General features: G+C 38.3%; 1 protein-coding gene across 2 annotated transcripts in view; it reads right to left on the reverse strand.

The window, feature by feature from the left end:
- LOC141429521 (uncharacterized) overlaps window positions 1-23,187 on the reverse strand; it is a 38,485-nt gene extending 15,298 nt beyond the window's left edge. The window contains exons 1-2 of one of the 2 annotated variants that reach the window (XM_074089858.1): window positions 23,039-23,187; window positions 8,796-8,883 (exon numbers count right to left, since the gene is read on the reverse strand). In XM_074089858.1, the coding sequence (XP_073945959.1) occupies window positions 8,796-8,876 (81 nt within the window). In that variant the 5' untranslated portion in view covers window positions 8,877-8,883; window positions 23,039-23,187. The remainder of the gene's footprint in view (window positions 1-8,795; window positions 8,884-23,038) is intronic. The other variant, XM_074089859.1, reaches the window with a different exon arrangement.
- Window positions 23,188-23,889: the final 702 nt, after the last annotated feature.

Genomic DNA, 23,889 nt, shown 5'->3' on the forward strand with positions numbered 1-23,889 from the left:
GGGCACGAATTTGTGCCTCTGGGAGAGGACGGTTAATTATAACAGAAGCTTATTCGCGCAGTGCATTTGTGACATGACTCCTTGCCTGCGCAAGTGAAATAAGATCAAGATTCAAGTGCGGGTAAACACACAGAGATAGAAAGAGAGAAAGAGAGAGAGAAAGTGAGATATTTATTTACACTGGTTTAAAAAAAACTGAAAACTTAACAGGGACGAACAGACAAAAGTTCTATAATCTTCATGTGACATTAACGTGTATATACGAGTACTTACTTATGTACAGTCATCAGAAGAAGTAGAAGTAGATGCGCATTTCCGTGGATAATGTAAATAATTGACTTTTGGAAACCATACGAACGTAATAAAAAGTCATTCGGCGCCACGTGGGCGTTGGCTTGAGCGCCATGTTGACAATTCGAGGTTTTAGTTAATTGGTTGCAGATGTTGTTTTAAATCAGAAATATTTTCAAATAGCTGGTAAACGAGCATGCGGGTCGATCACCGCCGCCCATGGGAACCTACAGCATTATTAGGGCTGCGGGTGCGTTGCCGGCCTAAAAGGGGAGCTAAAGGGGGAAGGTTAATCAGAATGGCTTAGAAAAAGCGCTGCTTTTGACTGTTTTTTATATGTAATATAATAGCATAGCAGACAAACAGCAGCAGCGAGCAGACGTCCACCTGGTGTTAAGTGATTAGGTACTTACTTTGGTCTAATAGCGGAACACCACACTAGAAGGGGCTATTATATACCTAGATAGCCCCTATCCATAAAATACGTTAGGATTTAGACCATTTTTAACCGAGTTGAATGCGGCTTTTTTTATTTGAAATCAAGTTTTCTAGCGATGGTTCTTAGACATGTTTCATCAAAATCAGTTTAGCCGTTTTTGAGATATTGAACTCTGAAGTGACAAAGTCGGGGTTTTCCAACTTCTTGTTGGTTAGGCTATTAGCCCAATTATGACACCTATACTGCTATGAAAATCGCAATTATTTTGTTCCTACTTAACAAACCGCCTGATCACAACCCCCCCCCCCCTCGGTCCAGAATATTTGAGGTTTTTACAAGCTTTTCTTTAGCTTGCCCTGTTTGTTTATTTATTTACTTATTTATGTCAAATCTTGGAAGCTAAATTGGACCTTCACGTACGATTATGTAAATCTGGTGACAATACAACAATCTGGTAGTGACATCCTGGTAGCCTGGCCAGGATCATCTCCGCAGAACGGAACTCCTCATCGATTGATGGCGTCGAATTGAAAAAGTAGTTTGGATGATAATGCAAGTACAGTCTAAAAAAGTACAATCAGCAAAAACCTTGTATTAAAATTGCCTTTTCGCGCACTTTTTTTTCAAATATTTTATTTGCCAACTGTTTTATTTCCCAACTCAATTTTCTCTGAAATCAAAAAAGAATCTGATTGTATCTTCTTATGGTTTTATAGGTTAGGTTAGGTTTGTTTTATGGAAGTCCCGAAAAAAAAATGGTTTCAGAGAAATTCGTGAGTTATGAAATGACACAGTTTGGCAAATTAAACATTTGGGAATAATATTTCGGCGAAAAGGCAGAGAACCAAATTATACAATACCTACATTCACACTTCGACTGATAACTCGACCTGTGAAGAGGAGCTCTTGTTTATAATAAACATTTGTTGTGTACCTACTTAATAAAAATCTCACTCGAATAACGATTAATGTGTTTACTGGCCTGATTGTTGATGTCCCAGAAATAAGCCGAAGGACTACACGAGGGGCCTCGTTTTCACAGTATGTACAGTCAACGTCATAAATAATTGATCACTTTTGTACCTTGTCATTTTAACGTCATGTTTGAAAAGCCATACGAAATTGTGTACGGACCGAAAGCGACAAGGTACAAAAGTGATCACTTATTTTTTGACGTTGACTGTACCTACCCAACTACCCAGATAAAGACTACTAATATTAAAATTACTACGAGTAAATACAGTGGTCTCGGTGCCGAATATAATTTTGTACCTTTCGGCGTCGAGACTCTTCAAAGATCTATCAAAGAGACTCAGAGGTACCACAGGAGGCCGAAGAGCTGGCAGTTTCCTCGCTCAACGCATCAGTCTTATGATCCAGCGGGGAAATGCTGCCAGCATCTTTGGTACCATGCCGCAGGGTCCATTTTTAGATTTATTATAGTTTTGGCTTATTTAATTTTAATGTAGTTTTCAGTTTTTTTTATTGTACCTTTTTATACTATTCTAGTAAATACATAGCTTAAATTATATTCTAATCTTTAATGAAATAAATCCCGATAACTCACTTCTTAAATCGAGTTTAGCTCTTCATGTCAGTGCGCGTGTCGCAGCAGCCGCCGAGCCGCGTTGGTCCAAGAGTAAGCGCTACGAATTAGCCCGAAACATGTCGAGCTAAACACGATTTAAGACGTGGGATATGGATTTATTTCATTAATAAATATAAGCGAGTCTCACTGTAGCTTCATTTCATGTGTAAATATATTCTAATCTGTTACGTTCTTATCAGTGTGTGTGTGTGTGTGAACTATGCATTTACAGTAGATATTATTTATAGTAGTTATTATTTTTGTCTCAAATAAGAATGTGATAAGTATATTTATACGTACGATATATTCTAGTCATAACGTTATATTAATATTAGGCTCCTACTTTGTCTAAAGAATTATATTGTAATGGTCTAAATTAGTAGGTACTTATTTTTCATAAGGTCACCTAAATTTAAGAACCTCTGCCTTCCGAGTTAACATTTAAAATTTTACTTGTTATCTTATAAACATGAAATCCATGGAGCATTTTTTTTCAATTAATGACTTTTCTTATTTTATTTTCATCACTGAATTACGACTCCTCAGTGGCGTGATCCATATGTTAAAAAACGCTGACCTAAATTATATGGAGTCTCAGGTAATTAGTCAGTCACGCACGCCCTAAGTCTGGGACTAGACCTACCCAGGTGACTAAACTAATTAACTTGATTTTATGGACGTTCGTTCGACTAATTGACTTAGTTGATTAAATACCTACATGCAATGAACGCTCTATCGGTACAGTGGTAGGTACCTAATTGGTAAGTCTTCTCTTTAAAAGCCAGGCAAAAAATTTAAAGCCTGTGTTAAATTTTGCTTTCCTGGGAAACCATCAAAAAGTTTTTTTTTAATTTTTTGAAAAGTGATTTGAAGAAATTCATCTAAGGTTCAAATATACCTGCATTTTCAATAATAACCTCAGTCTCAATAAATGACTGGAAGTGACAGTTATGGTTTTTTAAATTCATAAACAATCTAGACTTGCCGATTTTGATTCTGAAATCGATTGTAATTACTTATTCGCGATTCAAAAAGTGTATGGAACAACTTTTACAAATCGAGTAATTCGATTATCGCAACCAAACATGATTTATTATATCAAACATAGTTGCAAGACATAGTTGCAAGTTGCAACTATATCTCCTACACTTATACTTGCAGCCACGCCATGAGCAAATACGTGCATTATGCATTTTGTTATCACCATGAGCATTATGAAGATATGATAAGAAGCACTTCAAACTTCGATATCGACATTCTATGATTTCCACTGAGCGAGCACTACCATCCTGCATGTACAATTACATAATTAAATCCGCTCGCATAATTGTTGGAAGCCCTAATGTAATGTTTGTCATAACTCTTTTTTTCTTTGAATCCATCAATTGTTTAGAATTGTTATAAAACAAACCTAACGTAACCCAGTTTTCTATAGAATGACTATTTAAAACAAAAAATTGCGGTTTCGGCGAGAAACAAATTATGACAAACAAAAATTCGGACAATGTTACGGTGTGATTTTCGACGATTATGCGAGTAGGTGCTCAAGGTAACTATCTACATACAGCTAAATATCTAACCGTGTTTTTCTTAATTTACGTGAACTTCTACGGATGGTTCAGTTCATTGACTGACAGAAACTAGACAAATGTCAGACAAATGTTCAGTATGTCGTGGATAACAATAATCAAGCCTTATAGGATTGTCAATTGACTATTACAAGATTTTTATCGGAAACGAGGCTTCGTTCGCTCAAGCAAACCATAGAAAAGAAGGCTAACGGCCAATCTTGGTATTTTTGCATACAAGGACCGAGTAGTCTTGGTACATGGTACGTAACACTAAAAACTAGTATGTGTACCAAGAAGTTGGTGCGTCTGACATCCCTGGGCTAGACTAATCATACTCGTAGCAATAACGACAACGACCGAAGGAGAAATATTTTTTCTGTCTACACAGGTGTAGAGTTGAGTGACGTAATTACGATTACAACGATCAACAACGGAATAGTTGGTATAAATGAAGCTTTAATATAAGAAAACCTAGGGCTCCGAAATCTGTAGCTATCTCATCTATGTATGTCCAGTGTTAACAGAGCCCCTCTCGTAAGCAAAATGTACGCAGTGTGAGATCATTGTTAATGGTTATTAGAACGTAATCATAGCTTCTTGAGCTTGAAAAGCAGCAAATTGAGCAAGTTTCATAGGTTCATTGCGCTGCGAGTAGGGCTATGCGGTATTGGGCTTGATGGCAATACCGGTATTATTCCGGTATTCAAATTTTGAAAACCGGTATCCCGGTATTTCGGTAATTTTTCGGTATTTTCCATATTTTACCTTTATTTTTCTTTCTTTCTGTATAAGTCTGTTGTTTTGTTGAAATATAACCAATATACATGAAAAGCAAGATTTAATAAACTTCCCTTTTAATAAGCAAGTATTAAAATAAAAAACTTAAGTTGTTAATTGTTAACTAATACTTATATAATATGGAATTGGATTCTCTAATTCTTCGGTGAAAATTGTTTCACCGATTATTATTCCCAACCAAATTTTCGCATAATTTCTTTCGCTTGTACGAGGCTCATTAAATATCCAGTTCAAGCTTGAAAGGTTTCTACTGATGAAATCTACGCTCCGCCCGGAACCAGCTCAGCTCCAAAACCCCGAGAGCTTTCAGTTCAAACTTCAAAACCATTTCGAATGCCTAGGTAGCGACGTGGACGATTACAACGACGGGTTTGTGGAAGCTGTCCATACGATCGGATCTATCTTCTTCAAAACCCGCCGTACTAGAACCAATAAGCTCTCGCGCTCTGGCCTTAGGCTCATGGAGGTGAGGCGTGAGATGCTGCTACAGTCTTCTGGTGAAGCTTAATTGTCGCTATCAGCAGTTCAATAGGCAGATCTCAAAATCTCTGAAGCGCGATGTACGCCGATTTAATACTAATAAATAGCATTGAAGAGGCTATTGAGCGTATCAGAGGCTCTAAGGTGTTTACCAGGGATCTGTACAGACAGATCCTGACCCTGAGAACCTGACCTAACCTGACTTACAGAAGTCAAAGCCGGTTAATGAAGTTGAAGACCGACGACGGCAGAATCATTTCATTCAAACCTGAGCTGTTGGGGGAAAACGAGAGGTTTTATGGATAGCGACACGACAACCCGAACACCCGTCGAAAATCTAGCTAAAGACCCGAGGGCTAGATTAACCCGACACTATCACGAAGACATCCCAGACGTCAGCCTGTACGAGATTAGTATGGCCCTCAAATAGCTTAAGAATGACAAAGCCCCGGGTGACGATGAAATTACAGCCGAATTCTTGAAGGCGGGTGAACCAGTCCTTAAGGACCTTAAGACGCCGTTTAGTTCCGTCCTCCACCAAGGGGGAACACCGAAAGCATGGAACAGAAGACAGTGGTGGTGCTCATCTTCAAAAAAGGTGATAACACCTTGCTGAAGAATTATAGACCCATCTCACTTCTGAGCCATGTTTACAAGCTGTTTTTCAGGGTCATCACAAATCGTCTCGCAAGCAGGTTTGACGATTTCCAGCCTCCCGAACAAGCCGGCTTCCGAAAACCTATAGTACCGTAGACCACATGTACGTTGCGGCAGGTTATACAGAAGACCGAAGGGTATAACTTCCCCCTTTGCCTTGCATTTGTGAACTACGAGAAAGCCTTCGATTCGATCGAGACTTGGGCTGTGATACAGGCTCTCCAGCGGTGCAGTTGACTACCGGTATATCGAAGTGTTGAAGTGTCTAGTGTCTATACAAAAACGCCACTATGTCCGTCCGATTACATGACCAGAGCACGAAGCCTATTCCTCTGCAGCGGGGAGTCAGACAAGGAGATGTGATCGCTCCGAAACTGTTCACCGTTGCATTGGAGGATGCTTTTAAGGTTATGGACTGGAAAGGACGAGGCATCAACATTAATGGCGAGTACTTCATTCGCCTTCGATTCGCCGACGATATTGTAGTCATGGCTGAGACCATGGAAGACTTCAGTGCTATGCTCGCCGACCTCAGCAGTTTCCGACCGAGTTAGCCTAAAAATGAATATGGGCAAGACGAAAGTCATGTCTAACTAATGTCCATGTTGTCCCAACTCCCGCAATAGTCGGGGGCTCTGCGCTCGAAGTTGTTGACGACTATGTATACCTGGGACAAACGGTCCAGTTAGGTAGGTCCAATTTCGTGAAAGCTTACACTACAAATAAGCAAAGCAAACTTGTGCGCGGTAAATTTGAAATTTGAAAGTAGATTAAGAGGTAAGTAACTTCAAAAGCCATAAGTCTGAAGACAAGTTATTAAAAGTGCTTTCTTGTTTGAAATTAAAGTCGACTATTACTATTTTAAGCACAAGTCAAAATACCGAAAAACCGGTTTTGTAGATATTTAATACCGGTATTAAAAGAGGGGAAAAAATGACCGGTATCCCGGTTTTTCGGTAATACCGAATACCGGTATCCATGCCCTAGCTGCGAGGGCGCCGCGTAACTAGCTTTTTCCACAAGGTATTGTAGAGACTCCTAGCGCCATCTAACTCCTAGCGCCATCTAGTGAACAACAATAGAAACTCCGACCATGTTCTACATCGCGCTATCGAAGTTTCTCAACGCGGTCGCATTATATACAAGTTCCGACGCTCGTCCTTCGGACTTGGGTCCCCGGCATAACACCTGCCTGGAGAGAGCTCTCTATTGGAGCCTCCCCCCACAGTATAATTTCCAGTGTACTAACAGTACTAACATTGTACTGTTCTGACAGTGAAAATTAGACCTTATGGAAAATGTTGTACCCGGTATTGCAGTATCACCGACGAATGAATTTATTTTTAAATCCAGAACCACGTGGTATAGTTTTTTTTATAAACTTCGTTAAATAAAGCCAAGGTGAGCCACGCCAAATACACATCGAATATTTAATACTTCAAAAATTTTTTTTTATTCCTTTGTCAGCAACTTTTGCATAATAATTATCGGCTATGAGGAAATTACATATATGCAGTTGAAAATACACTGACGAGTTTAAATAACTAAGACGAATTAGTAACTGGGTCACAACAAACTATAACGAAGAAAGAGTGCAGACTCAGCTGAGCTTGTGTGACTTTTTCATAAGATCAGCGAGTTGTAATTTCTTGCGTTATAGGTACTTATCTATTTATATGTGGGTGGACACTTTATATTTGAATTTAACACGAAATTAAATGAAAACGAAAATGAAAACTTTTTCTTAATGTCAGCATTTATTTATTGACTCGTTTGATTTTTACACTGCTCTAAGGGACCTGAGTATTGGACATTCATTTGTTTCAGCTCAATACCTATAAGGGTTCAGTGCCCTTAGTGTAAGTTTTCGGTAACAAAATACGTCTCGATCGCGTTCGCGTTAAAATCTCAATTTGTATGGAAACACGAACAGCGCCTCTAGCGGAACGTTTGCGATGCTCGTGTTTCCATACAAATTGAGATTTTACGCGAACGCGATCGAGACGTATTTTGTAAACTAAAACTTACACTAGGGGTACCGTACCCAAAGGGTAAAAACAGGACAGGCTGTATCTCGTGAACCGTGATAGCTAGACAGGAATTTTTCACAGATGCTGTTGCCGCTATAACAACAAATACTAAAAACAGAACAAAAAATACAAACAGTGGAACGTAGAACCTCCTCCTTTTTTGAAGTCGGTTAACAAATATTTAAGAGGGCTCCCATACCTATAACAAACGTGATTTTTTTTCCGTTTTTCGCTAATGTCTAATGTTGTATAGATAATGGCACGGAGCCCTTCGTGTACGAGTCCGACTCAAAGGAACTGAGGACCAAAAAAAAACTGAACATTATTATTAGAGAGCTACAATGATCAGTGTATAAAAAAGAGAACACGTTTCGTTTTCGCACGGCATCACGTCGCCTTTCTCACTGTATGTTACACTAGAATGAGAGAAACTATATACGACACACCGACGCAACAGGTATTCTAAGTGATTGCATAAGAACAAGGTAATGCATTTCCGCACTGCACGAGGGCCTAGAACGACTTGGTTTTCTCCCGAACGTGAATTGAATAACAATTTCCAACTAGCGCTTATAAATCTAGTAGGTATCTCCTTTCTTTCACAGGTCGACCATAGGTATATGACAGTATGGCTCTTCACATTCTGTTGCCAGCGTATTATCCACAGCTGAGTCTAAACTAGAACCCCTGTCTTGCATCTATTTCCTGAACTGAACGCTTCTTCAAGTCTATAACTTCGTGAATAGAGCAGCGGTTCCTAACCTCTTGAATTTTCCCCTTGTGTAGTGTGATTCTCGAGTCCCGAGGTTTCATAATCCAACACACTCGAAATCACAATGGGGAATGTCCTTTCATCCGTTACCCCCATCATGGGGTATCTCACAGGTTCGGAACCAATAGAATAGTGTCCATCTAATGAATCTAATCTAAGAGATGCTTACCAGCTCAAGGTAGCCAATGATGAAGCATCCGGTCTTGAGGTCGATGCACCCGCAGCATTTGTCGAAGACTAGGGAAGGCATGGTGCTTCTGAAACAAAGGAGTCACAGTCAGTGCATTCTTGACAAAACAAACCATCACATTTGTTAACTCTTCACGCCTAAACCGCTGGACCGATTGAGATGAAATTCGGTATACAGATGGTTCGAGTCTCGGGGAAGGATATAAGTAGGATAGTTTCAACCCGGAAAATTGCATAGATCCCGCGGGATAGCGATAAACTAATTCTATGCGGACGGAATCGAGGGCAATATGCTAGTATCTATAACTAATGTTAAAAAATACGTTAAAGTGCCAACATGGACTTCAACCCAACCCCCCCTTAGGGAGGGGGAAGGGTTTGAATTCTGTATTCTTTCGTCTTTGCAGACGAAGTCGCTGGTAACAACTAGTGTAAAATAGTTTTAAAACCACTTTATAGTTGCAGCTTCATAAATTTAAGGCTTTTTCCTCAACTGAGTGCTATGCTAATTATATTATTTCCTAATAGGTATTCATGCGGAAAACTCAGTATTCGAATCTATAGGATAAGATTATGTAAACAATCTTGTCTATCATGCACCTAACATCCTGTTTTGTAATAATATTTAACTGAATTAACTACAATTTTTCTATAACGTCTCTACCTACTCAACAACAGCGTGTTGTTTGTCCTGTGGTTTACTTACTTTAATTAGGGGCTAAAAAAATACAACCGAATTGATAACCTCCTCCTTTTTTGAAGTCGGTTAGAAAAACTAGTCTGTCACTTCGAATGCGAGGAAATACAATAGCAATAGTGAAAACAACAGTACAACAACAACAAGACACAGAACAGAACAGTACAAACAACAGTGTAGTTCTTTGCGCGATAGAATCCGGAATACGGAAATTCGTCGAAGAACTAAAGTCACTGACATAGCTGGAAAAATATGCAAATTGAAGTGGCAATGGGCAGGCCACATCGCTCGAAGACAGATAACCGTTGGGGGAGAAAAGTCCTCGAGTGGGCGACCACGAACCGGAAGACGAAGCATTGGCAGGCCTCCCACCAGGTGGACTGACGACATCGTGAGAGTGGCGGGAAACCGGTGGATGCAAGTGGCAAGTTGTCGTTCATTGTGGCGTTCTAAGGGGGAGGCCTTTGTCCAGCAGTGGACGTCTTCGGGCTGATGATGATGATGATGATGATGATGAGTGAAAACAATTGTTCACTTACTATAAATATGTACCTACCTTTTATTTTTCATGCACTGTAATATAATTATATATTTTTTTAGTTTGATTGATTTGATTGAATTTATTTATAAACAAACAAATAATATATACAATAATTAACAGAAATAAATAAAAAAACAACTTAAACTAACTTACTCTACCTAATCCTAAAAATGATTGATTGATCGATTGATTTTAGTTTATATAAATTAAAAATTATCAAAAAAAATATATGTAGGCGATTGTTTTTTGTTTTTGGCTGTTCCCTCAGGAACTGCGCATTATTCCGGTATAAAAAGATGTCACTCTCTGGCTCATAAACCATCTCTATGTCAAAAATACAAACCTTCGCACTTTACAAAATCACAAACTTTCGCATTTAGGCATAATATTAGTGTGGATTTCCACAGGGTCGGGAGGGACGCGTATCAAATCCCGAAATCTCAATCGCTATCTATAATAATTAATACAAGTCTTAGAAACACGAAATTTTGTGCGGGTATTCATCATACAACGTTTAAGACGATCACGTTGTAAATTTCCCATGGGAATTGAGTAAAATCATAGAATTTCAACTTCTAGACCATGCGTTATTCGAAGGTCCAGTTATATTTGGCAAATAAACGTATTTGAATTAGAATATTTCTAAATACCCAATCTCATCCAAATCCGTCCAGCAGTTTTTGTGTGGAAGTAATAGTAATAAAACACACACCCAAACTTAGTTAAGGTTGAATAAACCTCCTGTTCAGCTAAAAGGTATCGTATTATATAATAATTTAAATTTTTAAAGATACAAATAAAGAAGGGGAGACCTTTTGCCCATCTGTGGGACACTTTAGCAGGCTAACAAAAAAAAGATACATTGAAACAATTTTTGGTGGGGGTATCCCAGAAAGAGAGGTCTTTGTCCCGAGATATAGGTAGGTAGGTACCTAAAAATTATCAAACTAAAGAAATGTGTTTATTTTCTTTTTAATCTCAGTTTACACTCAGCTCTCCTTGACGGTTCCCTAAATATAATATGTATTATCCCAGAAAAATTAAGGTACCCATTTTTTAATAAATAAACACGGTTACTACTTAAAACGAGTGGTTTTTAATTCAAATAAGTGTTATTGTTTCTGATATGAGTTCATCATCAAATGACATGGTACTTTTTCCTTGGATTTATTTGAGAAAAGCACTATACAAGCCTCGTCCGCGAACAGGAATTGTCGGCCTCGTATCTAGCTAGATGGGCTCGTTACTTAATGGACGTTACTTAATGAAAATAGACTTGGCTGTATATCACAGGCTTGTCTTGAAACCAGTGCTGTAAAAAAAGTCTAAGAGTACGCAAGCCGAAAAAACAAACCGGTTAGTGGCGTCTGGCGGCGCTGTCCTTGAACGCGCCTGCGCCCAGATATAGTATACAAACATATATACATAAACTCTACTATAGTAACACCGAGTGTTCGATGTATGGGTATACATATATCTAGACATGTAGGTATCTAGATTGTTAGCTCTCCGAATGTTGTGTTTACAATGAGGTTAGGGTTACCACACTTCTAATACGAGGAAGAGATTTTTTTTTTACAGAATCAGTTTTTGCAATGCACAATTTTTTTATATTTTATGTTTAATTATAAACATGATAGTATCCACCAGTACGTGCCGTGGTGGCCTAGTGGTTTGCCTACTATGGCAAAGAATACTAACTATTCCTATGGCCTCTCAAGCAGAGTATATTGGGTTCAAACCCGAGCTCGCACTTCTGAGTTTTCCGGAAATCATGTGCGAAATTACATTTGAGATTTACCACGAGTTTCACGGTGAAGGAAAACATCGTGAGGAAACCTACACAAACCTGCGAAGCAATTTAATGGTTTGTGTGAAGTTCCCGATCTGCACTGGGCCTGCGTGGGAACTGTGGCCCAAGTCCTCTCATACTGTGAGGCCTGTGCCCAGCAGTGGGACGTATATAGGTTGGGATGATGATGATGATTCAGCAGTAAAACACTTGTTTTTGAACAACAGTCTGTAATGCAATTTGCTTCGTAAGAAATCAGGATTGCCTTTACTTTAATATAAAGTATTATCTATACTCAATTTTGACTGTGTGTACCTACGTTATATTATACGAAACACAGAAAATGCTTCAAAAAACTCTGTTAACGACCTTCATTCATACCTACTACATACTTTTCGCACTAGACAAGTTGATTGTCAAGTCAACAAACCCATAAATGCTTTCAAAATATATAAATAAAATAAATAAATATCATGGGACACTTGACACCAATTGACCTAGTCCCAAACTAAGCAAAGCTTGTACTATGGATACTAGGCAACGGATAAACATACTTATATAGATAAAGACATACTTAAATAGATATTAAACATCCAAGACCCGAGAACAAACATTCGTGTTATTCACACAAATATCTGCCCCGGCCGGGAATCGAACTCGGGACCTCAAGCTTCGTAGTCAGGTTCTCCATCCACTTGGCCATCCGGTCGTCTATACTTTATTTTTATGCTGCATACTTTTTAGTTTCTTGCCGTCAGGCTATAAATACTCTGTACCGCAAACATATGGACACCCTACTACAGACAGATCGAGCTCTGTAAATATAAATAAAATATATATAACTGGATTTTCAGCTGGGTGACTCACACTTTTAGCTCGTGATAATTTTATTTGTTATTAGAGTAGAGGCGTCTTTACCTACTATAGTGCAGTGTCCTTAGTGTAAGTTTCGGTTACAAAATACGTCTCGATCGCGTTCGCGTTAAAATCTCAATTTTTATGCAGACACGAACAGCGCCTCTAGCGGAACGTTTGCGATGTTCGTGTTTCCATACAAATTGAGATTTTAACGCAAACGCGATCGAGACGTATTTTGTAACCGAAAACTTACACTAAGGGCACAGGGTGTGCGTTGCACACGAGCGCAGCGGTGTTAGGGGCGCCGGCCGCGACACTTTGTACCTATTCCATTTTGACCACGCGCTTCCTAGATGGCGCTAAAGTAATAATTGCACACGGGCGCTACATGGGCTAAAGACGCCGCTGTTATTAATAGTTCTGTAAGGCCAGCACACACGGTGAAACGCAACAGCAACGAAACTGCAACTTCTAGTTACATTTGAGTTTCATCTAAGTTTATGCCATAGACTCCTTTGAGAGACCACACATGACACATGACGCAACCAGTTAGAAAACCGGTTTGAAACGCGTTGCAAATCAGTCGCATTGATACCGGCGTGCAGTAAACTTGTTTGCGTTTTATCGGCTTGGCGTCTTTGTAGGTGCAATAAAATGGCTGACGACAAAGATAAAAACATTAAATTTGTGTTGGAAGTTGACTTTTGCTCATACGATAACAATCCATGAAGTTTCTATCAGTTTCTTGTAATTTTTTGGCAGCCACAAACAAACTACAGTTGATATTCTTCATGTAGGGATGTACCCACCCACACGCTTCTTCGTTTACGTCATCTTTGTCGAAGATACAAATACAGTGCCCCTAGTGTAAGTTTTCGGTTACAAAGTACGTCTCGATCGCGTTCGCGTTAAAATCTCAATTAGTATGGAAACACGAACATCGCAAACGTTCCGCTGGAGGCGCTGTTCGTGTTTCCATACAAATTGAGATTTTAACGCGAACGCGGTCGAGACGTATTTTGTAACCGAAAACTTACACTAAGGGCACAGAAACAACTTCATCACTTGAACTACATACTACATATTTTGTAGACGTCTGTTCTCAAAATCGAAATTATAGTGAATAATTTTATCACATTGTGGTTGCGGCGTGTGTGGAAAAAGATTGAAACTGGTTTCAATTGTTTCAAACCAATAATTTCAAAAGGGTTTCGTTGCAGTTGCGTTTTACCGTCGTGGTGCTGGGCCTGGGTTACTCAAATACATAAAAACAGGCCAAGAACAGGTTGGACTCGGCTACTCAGGGTTCCTTATTACAAATATAAAAGCTAGCAAAGCAGAAGAATGAACAATAATCCATTACACTTTGCTGTCCCGCGAACGTTACGAGTATGCAAAAATGTGTGTTTATGCAGCTACTCCGCCTCCACGCTGTAAGAACACACATTATACTACGCTGACGCATTTCGAACTAAACGAGAGTACATGATCAGAGCAACACAACCTGATGCAAAAAATTCTAACTGAATAAGTTTCTAACTAAGTAGGTACATCATAGTATTTCTATGAAAAATAAGAATAACTGCTGTTATTAAGATTGGTTGTTTGGAATCTTTTTGTAATTTTTATTTCAATTCAAAAATTTTTACTTTTACGGTCATCCCGTAAAACCTAAATTGTAAATACAAACTGAAAGTGAACTGCTGTTATCTTCACCTAGAATCTAGATTAACGTAGAGATAAGCCCTGGGGAAGGTCACCCCTATTGAGTGAGGCGAAGGTCACTTCTTATTCATCCCCTCTGCTCTATGGGGGTGACTCATGGCTCAAGAACATCAAGGCAAATGTCACAGTATATTATACTTTTGAATTTTCTAAAAGCATTTGCTTCACAACTTAGTTCCTTGCTGTGGTTTTCGGCTATGTATCTTAAGAATTGGTTGTCGTTTTTGAAATATCAAACTTTGAACAGACAATGTCGGAGGTTTGACTTTTCTAACTTGGAAAAGTTTTTCAAAGTATCCAGTGCCGTTAGTGTAAGTTTTCGGTACCCTTAGTGTAAGTTTTCGGTTACAAAATACGTCTCGATCGCGTTCGCGTCAAAATCTCAATTTGTATGGAAACACGAACATCGCAAACGTTCCGCTAGAGGCGCTGTTCGTGTTTGCATACAAATTAAGATTTTAACGCAAACGCGATCGAGACGTATTTTGTAACCGAAAACTTTCTTGCCGTCCCGCTGACGCTAGTATTATTTAATACGAGAGTGAGAGGGACAATACGATACGAACTTCGTTTTCGAATTTCGTAGTCATGTTCGCTAACCACTTGGCCATCCGGTCGTCAATGTTTATTCTCGAGTCTTGGGCGTTTCATATGTATTTAAGTATGTATCTAGATAGATACTACGCACTAGGTAATAGGCAACGGATAAGCTACTTAAATAGATTATTTAAGTATGTTTGTCCGTTGCCCATAACACAAACTTTCCTTACTTTGGGACTAGGTCAATTAGTGTCAACTGTATGTATGTATGTATGTAAACTCTTTATTGTACAAAAGAAAATTAACAAAATACAACTGACAAACTTTAAGATACTTGTACAAAGGCGGAATTATCCCTTTAAGGGATCTCTACCAGTCAACCTTTGAGTGGATGAGAGGAGAGGAGCAATACGTTAGGGTCCGACAAAGGGTGAATTTAAGAGTAAAAAAAAAAATTGACAATTGTCTCGTGATATTTATTTATCCGATCATAAAGGATTAGTTTTAAGATCTTTAAGGGCCGATTTTTCAATCCTCAGATAAACGGTCGAATAATTAACAGACCAATAAAGTTATTCCATAGTTTATCAGTCTGATAACTGGTGCTTAGTCGATTTTTCAATCGCCATTTATCTCACGAATAACAGTAACTACTCGACTGTTTATTCGACGTTATCTTCAGGGAGGTGAAACAAACATGCATAAGCAAATGTTAGAGCAGGATAGACTATTTCATTGTCTGTCAGGTAAAAACGTTACGGTCAGTTAAAAGTTGAGGTTATGTTAAATGATTGGTGTTTCGTGATACTTGTATGACTGTTACGAGCTTGTGGGATTTTTACGCAAAACTATAGTATGATTTTTAATTAACAATGGATTAAAAAAATAGAACTTGGAACTAATTAATATTGCTGAAATTCATTTATTATAGCCTCTTTGTCAATAGCTAGATCATCAATGCTATCAATAATATCCATAATAATGATACTTACTTTATAACATACGAAATATCAACAAAGAACTGAACAAAATGCAAACGTAATATTTACACCATCTGTTGACCATCTGTTTTCAAATGTAACTATCGGACGAATAGCGGGTTGTCTGGCCGTCGAAGGGACTGATAAAGTTATTCCTCAGGTAGTAGACTTATTCGTCGAATAAACCCTATCTGACGATGGAAAAATTCAATTCTTTGCTATCTGTGGAATAAATACTATCTGATTGTTTAACTGAGGATTGAAAAATCGGCCGTTACTCTGGTTAACTATAGTATTATTATGTAGATCTTCCGTTTAACGACGTGGGTGCGAGGGTTGTTAATAATATTCGTTCGGTTTCTTTGTCCAAGCCCAAGCTACAAATTGGTCGGAGAGTCTTTTTTCAAATCTTTTGAGAGAGTCTTTTGTTTAAATTTACATGCTTGTCTGCCGTTACCGTTAACAATAGGACCGCCCGCGCCTGGCATAACAATTAAAAAGTTATTTAAAGCTCATTGGATTAACTAGGAGCGAAGCGACCCGCCATTTTATTATTTCGTTTTAAAATGGCGGTGACGTAATACGGTTCAGCAGGGCTACTACCAAATTTGAAACTCGAAGTTCGTGTCGTGCGGTCCCTCTCGCTCTCGTAATTAATAGTATAAGTGTCAGAGGGACCGCACGACACGAACTTCGAGTTTAGAGTTTCGTAGTAGCCCTGCAGGCCACACGACGCTACAAAAGGGAGGCAGACAAGGATAGATTGGGCGGGGTACCGACGTGACTTAGTCTGGTTTACTATATTATTATTATGTAGATACAGTAACACAGATAGAACTACGTCAATATCTAGTTTACCATTGTTATACGTGTCTCTATAAAAAGATGAATAGAACGTGCTAACTAGTTAGGGTAGTAACCAATTTCTAAGTTTACTTGACAAAACCTCATACCTACCAAACGAAACAATTTTAACGGAGAATGACTGATTTACGATTTATTGCTTCGGAACAGTCTGTATGTAAATACAAATTTTTTTACAAGCTTTCTATACTCGTAGCTTGCCCAGTGCTCTTAGTGTAAGTTTTCGGTTACAAAATAAGTCTCGATGGCGTTCGCGTTAAAATCTCAATTTGTATGCAAACACGAACAGCGCCTTTAGCGGAACGTTTGCGATGTTCGTGTTTCCATACAAATTGAGATTTTAACGCGAACGACATCGAGACGTATTTTGTAACCGAAAACTTACACTAAGGTACTGGTTGTTTATTTCTTTATTTATTTGCTTGTTTGGGTCAAATCTTGGAAGCTAAATTTGACCTACTTCCAGTGGTCCGACCGACTTGAAATTTGGCATACTTATGTAAATTTGGTGACAATACAATAATCTGGTTGTGACATCTAGGTGGTCCTGCCGGGATTGTCTCCGCAGGAGGGAAGTCCTCAATGGTTAATAGTAGATTTTAAATTTGGTACGGTTATGTAGTTTAGATGACAATGCAAGTACAGTCAATAAAAACTACAGTCAGCAAAAAGCTTTACCTGACCACGAAGCTTAAGGTCCCGGGTTCGAATCCCGGCCGGGGCAGATATTTGTATGAATAATACGAATGTTTGTTCTCGGGTCTTGGATGTTTAATATGTATTTAAGTATGTATTTTATCTATATACGTATGTTTAGCTTTGCTTAGTTTGGGACTAGGTCAATTGGTGTCAAGTGTCCCATGATATTTATTTATTTTATTAAAAATGTTTTTTTTTACAAAAACTTTATTACTTATATTCATCTAATCCATTTATGTGCAATGACTGATTATTACTGATTACTGAGAAAGAATTCTTGGGATTTCGGTTTTTGTCTTAATAGTAGAGACACGTTTTATAAAGGAAACTGAATCACGTAACTACTAGGGAACCTTTTCATAACCAATTTCGCTATGATCCCTTTGGCAGATGTATGGGATGTCAACATGACATTAGTAGCACAAAAGTTGCACCCTGGTTGCTGGTGGTAGGGGATTGAATTCCCCTTGAGTGTATATACTACAAGCCTTTCTTAGCTTGTGTTTACTTGATCTGTCATTAAAATTCCGGGATTTCCATTTTAGCGTGTAGTAACAAACAAAAATTCCCGTGGGAATTCCCGAAAACAACACCGTGCTCGTTATTAATGTTGCCAAAATACCTGCCTACCTCGGTTCGTGGGGCAAGGGCGCACGAGGGCTCCACGGAGCTCTAAGCAAGCGCCTGAGAGAGGTAGGTCACGAAACACTACAAGTCTCGAGGAATGATGGTATTGAGACCGGAGTCGGAGTTAGAATGTGTGTGGTTTCAGGCAAGCTCGGTGCCCTTAGTGTAACTTTTCGGTTACAAAATACGTCTCGATCGCGTTCGCGTTAAAATCTCAATTTGTATGGAAACACGAACAGCGCCTCTAGCGGAACGTTTGCGATGTTCGTGTTTCCATACAAATTGAGATTTTAACGCGAACGCGATCGAGGCGTATTTTGTAACCAAAAAGTTACACTAAGGGCACGGTATTTAAGGGTGTTTAGATAATAGGAGCGGAGGTAATGTAAACAAAGTCTAAGGGCGAGTCATGTTGAAGATAATTTGGCTAATGACGTCTTATCGCTATGCTTTGTTAACACAAATGTAATACTTTAGAATATTGATACAAAAGACTTATCGCTAGGGCATTATTTATACAAAAGTTATATGGGGTCTTCAAACTTTTTGACTCAAGGGCCATACTGCTCGGGCCAAGACTTTGGCTGGTCATGGGGGTAGTACATTAGTTAAGTATGTAGACTGTTTCACCATCCATTGATTAGTGTTAACTGACGGTTAAATGTGATGCCGTCTCTATTTGTTTTGTTCGAATAGACGGAGACGGCATCACATTTAACCGTCGGTTAACGCTAATCAATGGATGGTGAAACAGCCCCTAAGTCTTCAGGGGGTACCTAGATACGAGTAACGCATAAGGAACGCACTTGGTGTTGATTATGTTCATGAGTGGCTATCTATGATTATGACCAATTACCGTCAGTGGCGGGTCTTATAAAACTAATCACTAGTTACTTGTAGCTTTATAAAATCGGACCCTATCGCGGGCCGGACCGTGGGCTCTCCCGCTTTCTTTCCGCGGGCCGGACTTGGCCCGCGGGCCTTAGTTTGGCGACCCCTGGTTTAGGATATTGATACAAAAGAGACAAAGAAAGTAATAAGGATGTGAAACACAAAGCTACTGATAACATGGAATTCGAAAGTTAAGTAATGAGTAATCCAAACTATGACTAATAAGATGAGTAAATAAGAGTAATTAACGATCGCAACGTAACACTAACATAACAGAAAGCTGCCTGCGTGATGGGCACCCTGCCTAGGGTCCAAATTTAGATAATAATTTTTAGTTTTAATTTTTGTTTAGCTATTTTAAGTTAGTTTTAGTTATTTTAATTTTATACTTTTAAACTAGCTTTTGCCCGCGGCTCCGCCCGCGTGGTATTCGGTTATCGCGCGCTTTTCCCTCGGGAACTGTGCATTTTTCCGGGATAAAAAGTAGCCTAATGTCACTCTCAGGCCCATTTATAAACTATCTCTATGCCAAAAATCACGTTGATCCGTCGCTCCGTTACGGCGTGAAAGACGGACATACATACAAACACACTAATCGCATTTATAATATTATAGTATTAGTACGGATTACAAAAGAGATGTGTGCGTATTTTAAATGGCACCTTAGTAGGATAGGATTAGTACATCAGTAGAATTAAGTCTATTCTCTATATATTGCTAGGGAGGACAGGGACAGGGTTACTACCAGGATGCGAACGTGTGCTCGTTTGCCATCCAGTCGGATAAAATAAAACCAACTTCGTACCCGAAACTATAATGGTAGATGGGCCAAAATAATTTATGTTGTCTATCTCTATGTCTATCTCTCATGGAATGGACACTAGTATTACTTATTTGGAAAATAATTATTGAAAATCATATTATTTTCTAATTCAGAATGGCTTATGCATGCCCGAATGATGATTTTTATCTAAATGTATGGACTTAAAATAAAATAAAAAGGTTTGGTAACGCAGTGGACATTATTTTTGAGGGGTCGATGGGAATGGTAAGGTAACAAAAACGTAATATGTAAAAACCTACCTACTAGGTAGGTAAGGTACACCTCTAGTAGCTAGCGGCCATCATAATATTTTGTGTTTCAAATTTCCATCTCTACTTTAGGAATTATAAAGAATTTTGATCCATATAATTTAATACTTACGACGTGAAAAAAATAATTGCGATAAAGTAAATTATTTGCGGTCAATGAAAACGCTTACGCCATGGTTTACCTTAATACTTATGTAGGTACATAATATCAACGTATTAAGCTACCAGTAAGTATTTAAGCTAAGTATAGTTAAAATTTTATAAGCTAGGGTTTTGGACTGCAGAACTCATCTGGTAAAGATAACATTGTTCTATTATGGACGGACAACACCGACCACCTACCCGAGTACCGCTTACAAGTTACAATGACAAAAGTCCTTTCTTAATAAGTTAAGCTTTTGCAATTTCGACCTTGTAGCTTAGAGAAGACGGTAGCTCTATTTGTTTGCATTTTTTAACCCCCGACGAAAAAGAGGGGTGTTATAAGTTTGACCGCTATGTGTGTGTGTCTGTGTGTCTGTGTGTCTGTGTGTCTGTGTGTCTGTCTGTGGCACCGTAGCGCTTAAACGGGTGGACCGATTTGAATGCGGTTTTTTTTATTTGAAAGCTGGTTTTCTAGCGATGGATCTTAGACATGATTTATCAAAATCGGTTCAGCCATTTCAAGATCATCAGCTCTTTTGTTCGCTGCGGTAGGAATCTTAGACGCATAATGGATATTTACTTTACTTTCAAACATATTTGGGACCTAAATTTGAAACACCCATGAATACAATATAGCTATGCAAGATTATAGAGTTCTCGGCCTGATGCTGCAGCCAGGATATCCAGAACACTAGTAGGTACACTCTTAATAAAACTATAGCAGATATATCGTGTTTGGGTTCGTTTTGATCAGTATTTGATTCTACAAACAATGCAATGGTGGCAACAGGATGAGCTGATGCTGCAGCCAGGATATCCAGCACACTAGTACACTCTATAAAAAATAATAGCACATATGTCGTGTTTGGAATCGTTTTGATCAGTAATTGATTCTACATACAATGCAGTGGTGGCAACACGACGAGCTGATGCTACAGCCAGGATATCCAGCACACCAGTATACTCTTGAAAAAATAATAGCAGATATGTAGTGTTTGATTCCTTTTGATCAGTATTTGATTCTACATACAATGCAATGGTGGCAACAAGATGAGCTGATGCTGCAGCCAGGATATCCAACACACTAGTACACTTTAAAAAATATATATCAAAGTTTAAAAAACATGAAATAAAAACTTAAATTTAAAATTTAAAAAACCCCCCGACTTAAAAAACGCCAGCAAAAATATAAATAAAAACGCCCGAAAAAACGCTGCTTGAAAAGACAATTAAAAAGTAAAAAATAATTATGCGCTACCTAGCTGTTGCCGCGACTTCATCTGCGAAGAATTCGTTTATCTCTATCCCGCGGGACTATGCTGATTTCCCGCAAAATTAGCCTAAGTTAATTTAGTATAAAGTATCTAGTAATATTTTTTATCTAAGCGTTGTCGGTGTCGGGGGACCGCTAAGGTTAACATGAAAGTAAATATGTTGTATTTTTTTAAAGTATTAACCTTAGCGGTCCCCCGACACCGACAACGCTTAGATAAAAAAATATTACTAGATACTTTATACTAAATTAACTTAGGCTAATTTTGCGGGAAATCAGCATAGTCCCCGCGGGATAGAGATAAACGAATTCTTCGCAGATGAAGTCGCGGGCAACAGCTAGGTAGCGCATAATTATTTTTTACTTTTTAATTGTCTTTTCAAGCAGCGTTTTTTCGGGCGTTTTTATTTATATTTTTGCTGGCGTTTTTTAATTGTTATTTCGCTTTGTTATTAGCTTCAACAAAGTTCTGAAGTCCTACACCCCCAGCTTATAAAATTTCTACTATTATAACTATAACTAACAGTTCCATGAGTTTGTAGTTTTATTTAAAATGTCTTTAAATTTTATTATCATCATTATCGTGGCCTGTAGACGTCCCACTGCTGGGCACAAGCCTCACAGATTCAAAGAACTTGTGTCACAGTTTAATTGTTTTTCCACGTCCTTTCCCTTTACTCAAATCCTCATGGATAATTTTAAGTATAATTTGCAATCCCCAAAAGTGCAATCCCGGGTTCGAAGTCACGACTATTTGTTTGAGAGACGGCTTTTATTAATTTTAATTTACAATTTAATGTAGTCACGCTATAGGCTAACTAGGTACCAAAGTACATCTGAAAACAATAATTTTAAACTTTTTTGTAACAATATTATAAGGTAAATATATAGCCCAATAGACGACACCCTGATGCAATCTCTATTGCTAGGTAATTAATGGCATAAAAATAGTGATGCCAACTATTGGGACAGTCACGAGCACTGGTCGTTTAGGTACCTTAAGTATAAGTTGTTCTCACCATGACCTTGAACTAAGATCAACGTACGTGTTTGGTAACACGATACGATACAAAGGATTAAAAACCTCTACGTTAAAATACCAGGTACACATTGTCAACGATACCTCTTCCTAATTGAACAAAATAATGTCGAATTGAGAAAAAAACAAAAATCCTTCGAACTAAAAATTTACAAATTCCAAACTACCCCCTATCACTTTAAAAAAAATAAGCAAAACTCGCGACTTTCATTTGTAAATCCAACAGTTTTCCTTATTTGAACAACTTTTTTATCTGATAATTAAATTCAAGTAATTAAAAAAAATCTGCCAAAATAAAAATTAAAAAGGAAAACCAAAATATCGACTTCCCGTAGCCGGTTATTCCTCAACCATTTTAAGTTTAAAAAATGCTTATAAAAATTAACAACAATATTCCTCCGTAATTTTATTTTGCCAAATGAATATTCAGTTAGCGATGTCATATCGCTACTGCTACTTACTTTTTTATGTTGGTAATAAAACACTTAAATCAGCAGCAAAGCGCGCGCACACACTCACTACTCGAAGGCGTCCAAGAGACTGAGTGAGTGAACGAAGGAAGAGCGTAAGTACGATATGATGCAATGAATGAGCGAACGAACGATACGAAGAACCGAAGGAGCGAAATAAAATGAAACCAACCAATCATGCTAACTACTAGGCTTGGGCAAAAGGCATCGATATACCATCCGGAATATCGATAATATACATTTTCTTAATATTATTCAAGCTCTCGTGGGACATGGTTTGAATTGAAACTAAAAATAAGAACTGTCCGATTAGTTTTAAATCGGACAGTTCTTTACTTAGGTGTAGTCGTGAGTGGACACTTTTTTAGTTTTAATGGTTTACTTGATTAAAATAATATATCTTCAGATCAGAGGTATTCGGCGGTTTTTATTTTGTTTCTTGTTCACAATAAAATTATCCATTAACATCAGATATATTCAGTTTTTTGCTAGATTATTTTCTTTTTTATGTTTGAGTGCAAGACCCAAATATTCGACAAGTTTGAACTGAAATTATATAAAACTGTTAAATTGTCACACCAATTGATCCCCTTTGATCGCAGGTTTTATAATTTATTTTGGATAAATAAACATCACGCCTGTGATTTAGACGGTTTTCACATTCTATGATATGTAATAAAAAAAACGATATTCTTTACCCAACTTTCGCCTCGCCATCTCTAGACAGCGCCAATCGAGTACGAACGAATGAACGACCAAGTATGCAGACACCAGAGGGGCTAACTGCGAAATTCGAAAATCGAAGTTCGTATCATACCGTCCCTCTCACTCCCGTATAAAAT

The sequence above is a fragment of the Choristoneura fumiferana genome, chromosome 7 (assembly GCF_025370935.1).
Source record: "Choristoneura fumiferana chromosome 7, NRCan_CFum_1, whole genome shotgun sequence".
In the NCBI taxonomy this organism is placed as follows: Eukaryota; Metazoa; Arthropoda; class Insecta; order Lepidoptera; family Tortricidae; genus Choristoneura; species Choristoneura fumiferana.